The sequence below is a fragment of the Priapulus caudatus genome, unplaced genomic scaffold (assembly GCF_000485595.1).
Source record: "Priapulus caudatus unplaced genomic scaffold, Priapulus_caudatus-5.0.1 Scaffold55, whole genome shotgun sequence".
NCBI classification, from domain to species: Eukaryota; Metazoa; Priapulida; class Priapulimorpha; order Priapulimorphida; family Priapulidae; genus Priapulus; species Priapulus caudatus.
Genome location: NW_014577116.1, coordinates 73,180 through 78,694, shown reverse-complemented (window position 1 = coordinate 78,694; position 5,515 = coordinate 73,180). Strand labels below are relative to the sequence as shown.

Here is a 5,515-nt window from a genome sequence, read left to right as displayed (position 1 = left end):
AAAAATCCGCTGCTTCAGATATATCTGTCCGCATTAGAAATAACTGGAAATTGGAATAAACCGACACTCCAACCCCCGGATTGATTCGTTAAAGTTAGGATGAAGTGTATAAATATACACAGCTTACAATTCGTAGAGGGTTTGCACTACTGGATTTGGGGACCACGCGGGTTGAAAATATATAACCACATTCAGCATGCACACGATCAGAAGAACGATATAATAGATATATCTGTTACGTACTCCTGATACAATGCTGATCATACAAGCTCTTTTCCGATAACAACCGGTTGTTTTATTGCTGCGTGAGCTTATCACACGATACGCGGCGGTCTTCTCAATCTCGCTAAAAGTGGGAAGTATATACGTGACGCAGTGCAGTAGACATCCCCGTCAATCAGGCACATATTTTAGGCACAGGCGCGTCTATATTTAAGATATATATTTAAAATTCACTTGTGCCATATTTGTTTAATTATACATTAACGAAAAAAAAATTGTGCAACTTCGCTTAATATTATGCATTTTGTCTAGTGATGCTCCAATGCGTCTATATTTAAGAAGAAGACGGATATGTGTAATAATAATTATAATCTGTAATAAGTCAAAATTTATACGTTGGATAACGGCGTACCCGTTTATATGGATCATGTTATATACGATATCTGGAATTATAAACGATGGTAGGCCTATGTGTGACAGTTTTCACACTAAAAGATTTTATACCATCGTAATAATAATTGTAACGCCGTCATGTAACAATTTCTCTATTCTCAGATCTGTGACGCTGTCATCAAGTGCTGGGCATCTCTATACAGCTACAATGCAGTGCAGTATCGAAGGCAGGTGTATTTTCACAAATAATTTCGTATACCATGCACGGTATGCGTATTAGTGTAATAATAATAATAATAATAATAATATAAAAATAAGGTCCTTTTACTTATAAGATTATATTTCTTCGTAGACTCACACTCACACCCACACACGCGCACGGACGCACGCACGTACACACGTACACACACACGCACGCACGCATGACGACACGGCACGCACGCACGCACGCACACACACCTCCAGCATCAGCACAAACACTGCGTGCACGAGCGCTCGCATCGCGTGCAACACGCGTGTAATATAAGGGCGCTATATACTATATATATATAGTATAGACTAATACATATTATATATAGGGCCTATATATATAATATATTATATAAACAATAAAAAATATATGCGAAGCAGCCCCTACACCATAGTTAACTGACGATAGTTGATGACTGGTAGTTAGCCTCCATTGCTGTTATGTTCCATATATGTAATAATGACCATGACCGCAAATAGAATATTAGCTCCAAAATTCGGAACATAAAATGTACAAGGAAACCGTTCAAATTCAATACGTACATAACACGATCATGCGATTTCTACGTGTGTAGGGAGAATGGTCAGCCGCTCGATATCGATATAGCCGTTGTAGTTCAGGAGATGGTGTTGCCAGATGCAGCCGGTGTCTTGTTCACCCACGATTCCATCAGTGGTTCACCTGGTTCGATGTCCATCAACGTCACGTATGGGCTTGGAGAGGTACACGCATGAAATAAACACATTCATCTGCTAAAAGCATCGTTATATCAGCCTGTTCTGCTAGCATCTATAACAAATACGACATGCGCATATACGCTCTCCTATGACACTATTTGTCATAGAAATATTCTTCCTATGACAAATATATTGTATGTATTGTGCGCATCATAGGAGTTTAGGAGCGCTATTATGAACTCAAGCAGCGAATTTCAGCTGTAAAGCGACACGAAGTTGACTCGCCAATATTTGTCATAGGAAGAATCTTCCTATGACAAATAGTGTCATAGGAGAGCGTATATGCGTATGTCGTATTTGTCACAGATGCTAGCAGAACATGTTGGTTATATAAACATACTACACTATACCAGCGTTTGTTTCTTTACTCAAAACATTTCCATAAAGTAGTAACAGTAAAGCGACGATAAAACTGGCGTTTAAGCTATACTCTAAAGGAATTAAAATTGTTTGCCCGTTTTCATATTTTATAGGGAGTGGTATCTGGTATTTCCGAGCCTGATACATTCACGCTCAACAGAACGTTTTACAACAAAATCAGTATCAAAGAAAAATGTATTGGACGCAAGGAAACACGAGTATCAGGTATGTTTACACCTGTGTAGAGTATATGTGTAAGTAACAATTGCAACCTAAGTAACAACCCAAGTAAGAACAACCACGTTACAACAACATTTTCACTCCATACTTGATTATATATGCACAATGGCAGTATATGTTAGAAATAACTATTAGAAACGTTTAAGCTTCTTCTTGGATAGAGATTATTTTACTTAATGTTGCTGTTATACGCACAACTCATTTCCCGTGATTTACATTATCAGTATAGTACGCATTTTAGGTAAAATTTTCGAGAAGCCTATGTATACAATTATAGCACAATCGAACGCAAACTCTATTTCGTACAGCCTCGTCCGTTGGAGGGACAGTAGACGAAACTGTTGGAGCGGATGACGGCCAGAAATCCAGCTTGTCAGATGAGTTGATTCTTCAGCTCGGTGAAATCGGTATTCTGGTGAGTGCTCTCCTCGCGAGCGACGCATTTGCTAACATTGATCACATATATCGCTGCAAATATATTCAGTTTCTCAATAAAATCTTGTTTCGCATAAGTTCCTAAACCATGTGAAAATGATTCGGAATAGATTCCAAACATCGTGTAATACTTCCACAGTTCCTGATTTATTAAGTTATTCGGATGCGATTCCATTTGTAGATGCGATCAAATTTTAAACAACCAAACGAGTGCCTCTCAGCAGCACGATGGTTGATTATGACACCCAAGTGAACGGTACCCTTCTACTACCCCTCCCAGAACACATGATACACCCCTCCCAACATGACATTCCTGATCTCGGTCACTTAAGCTAGAACCCACCAGAACCCTTGGTTTTAATATGTGTTTTAGATTATGGTCCGTTTTCATGGCTGTGTCACCACGCTATATATATGTTAATAGCTTTCTCCCGTCTACATTAGACCTGCGTTAGAATACAAACATGCCACATTGCGCTAGCCATGTATCAAGCCTCAACGCCTCTCTACCTATACTTATACAATAGCGCAATAAAATCTAATCTTAGGAAACTATACACAGAACATATGCATTACGGTAAGCATTGTAGTAACACGTTCTTTGGCTGCAGGTTGAAAAGTCATTCTCGGACGCACGAGATATAGAGTTTGCCGTTAAAGATGGCCAGATCTACCTGCTTCAAGCCCGTCCAATCACGTCGTTAAACATCGAGAACGACTTCGAAATTGGACATGAACTCGATACTGGGGTGCTGACTGATCACGATCTATTTACGACGGGCAACACTGGGTAAGTTAACTGTCCAGCTAGCTGCTCCAGTTCGGGGTAAGGTCTCGTTTGATTCTTTCGTGGATTTATCTGCCCGCAGTTCTTTCCTTCTCACCATTGGACTTTTTCTGCCCGCGCCTCTTTCTCCTCCCTCCTTCACGATAGTGGTCTATCTGCCTCTTGCCGCCTTTTTCATAGTGCTCGATCAGTTGTACGCGATGTGCAGTTAAGTCGCTATTGCAGACGTCAATCACGAGCGGCCAATGTAGTATTATAGTGTTGTAGAAACTATATGCCATGCCGTCTCGATACTTATTCACCAGCCTAATTCATTCCAGTCCGTCACCAAAGACCCTATTTAGGTACTATAGGGTCTTTGGCGTGCCCTTACGGATGTTAGATGGGCGAAAGAAACTAGCTACTAAAAAAATGAATAAATAAATATAAATAGAGGCGACGAAATCGTGTGTACCTGTATTGTATATCTGTATATCATTGTGTATGATCATTATAACGAGATTTCCTTACGCAGAGAAATCATACCGCGCAGCGCTACGCCTTTGACTATGAGCCAGCTCTGGCACATAGATCTTGGTTCCCAGGTAATTACGTCGCAACCAGCGTGACTCCAGCAGGCCTATCAATCTTGGCAATTACCTAGAAGACCTATATCTGGAGTACTCGTGTAGCGTAACGCACCTAATTCATAAGACTTTGTCTTCATGCAAGTAACAACATTCGCCAGCACGCACTGATTAAATATAGGTCTGAATCGTGAAGAATTGGTTCATAGCACTGTATAGATTGAAAAGGAAAATGGTATCTATGCTGTTAGGGGCAATTACTAAAGGTCTGTATAACTATACATTTTGGTGTTATCTGAATGGGGAAATTGTAATCGGTTCTCATTGCTTCTAGTGGTCCGAAACGAAGATAAGCTCACGGCAGACGAAATGTGTTGAATTGGACTTCGGCATCTTCTCTGGCAACATTATGATCAACATGTACAATGTAATACATATTATGTGAATCATACGTTGCGCAGCTTTAAGCTGGGTTTACACTGCCAACTGTGTGTTGGCGAATTGGCGAATTGGACCAACTTCCCAACGCTCTATCAATTGTTTTATGAACTGCGCAGCGCGTTTACACTGACGACTGCGAGTTGGCCAACTCGATCGATCGGTCAGCGTCGACCGCGAGCGTACGCGTGGGGCAATGGATATAGGCATTATTGCGTGTATAAATTAATGAGGCGCAAAGACTCGTGCACAGTCACATAGTTGGTATGCGACGAGGGCAGTGTATTACTGGATGGGTTTCCCATTGGTTGTCCATGGTTGTCCATGATCGTGATGCCGACCTCCTCCTCCTGTGCACGTGCGCGTGTACGTTCGCGCACGCGTGTACAACAGGTGTACGTGAGTGTACGTATCTGCCGTACACAGATGCACATGACCGCACGCGTGCGCACACATACACGCGTGCGTGCACGTACACGCATGCGCGCACATACACGCATGCCCGCACGTACACGCGTACACACATGCGCGCACGTACACGCATGCGCGCACATACACGCGTGCGTGCACGTACACGCATGTGCGCACATACACGCGTACGTGCACGTACACGCGTGCGCGCACATACACGCGTGCGTGCACGTACACGCATGTGCGCACGCACATGCATGTGCGCCCGTACACGCATGCGCGCACATAAACGCGTGCGTGTACGTACACGCGTGCGCGCACATACACGCATGCGTGCACGTACACGCGTGCGCGCACATACACGCATGCGTGCACGTACACGCGTGCGCGCACATACACGCATGCGTGCACGTACACGCATGCGCGCACGTACACGCATATACACGCATGCGCGCATATACACGCATGAGCGCACGTACACGCGTGCGTGCACGTACACCCGTGCGTGCACATAAACGCGTGTGCGCACTTATACACACGCACGTTCACGCGCACGCGTGCGTGCGATCGTGCACATTAGGAGCTCGGCTGCATGACGTGCTTGGACAAACCCAATGCCTTCGTGGCAACACCGGCATCCTGACTCTGTGACTGTACGAGTCTTTGTGCCTGACAG

The 5,515-nt window shown here is 43.5% G+C and overlaps 1 protein-coding gene across 1 annotated transcript in view; it reads left to right on the top strand.

The window, feature by feature from the left end:
* LOC106820986 overlaps nt 1-5,515 on the top strand; it is a 39,710-nt gene that overhangs the window by 21,834 nt on the left and 12,361 nt on the right. The window contains exons 9-15 of the mRNA XM_014825604.1: nt 778-842; nt 1,440-1,587; nt 2,076-2,187; nt 2,511-2,617; nt 3,249-3,427; nt 3,939-4,008; nt 4,325-4,417. Coding sequence (XP_014681090.1) covers nt 778-842; nt 1,440-1,587; nt 2,076-2,187; nt 2,511-2,617; nt 3,249-3,427; nt 3,939-4,008; nt 4,325-4,417 — 774 coding nt within the window. The remainder of the gene's footprint in view (nt 1-777; nt 843-1,439; nt 1,588-2,075; nt 2,188-2,510; nt 2,618-3,248; nt 3,428-3,938; nt 4,009-4,324; nt 4,418-5,515) is intronic.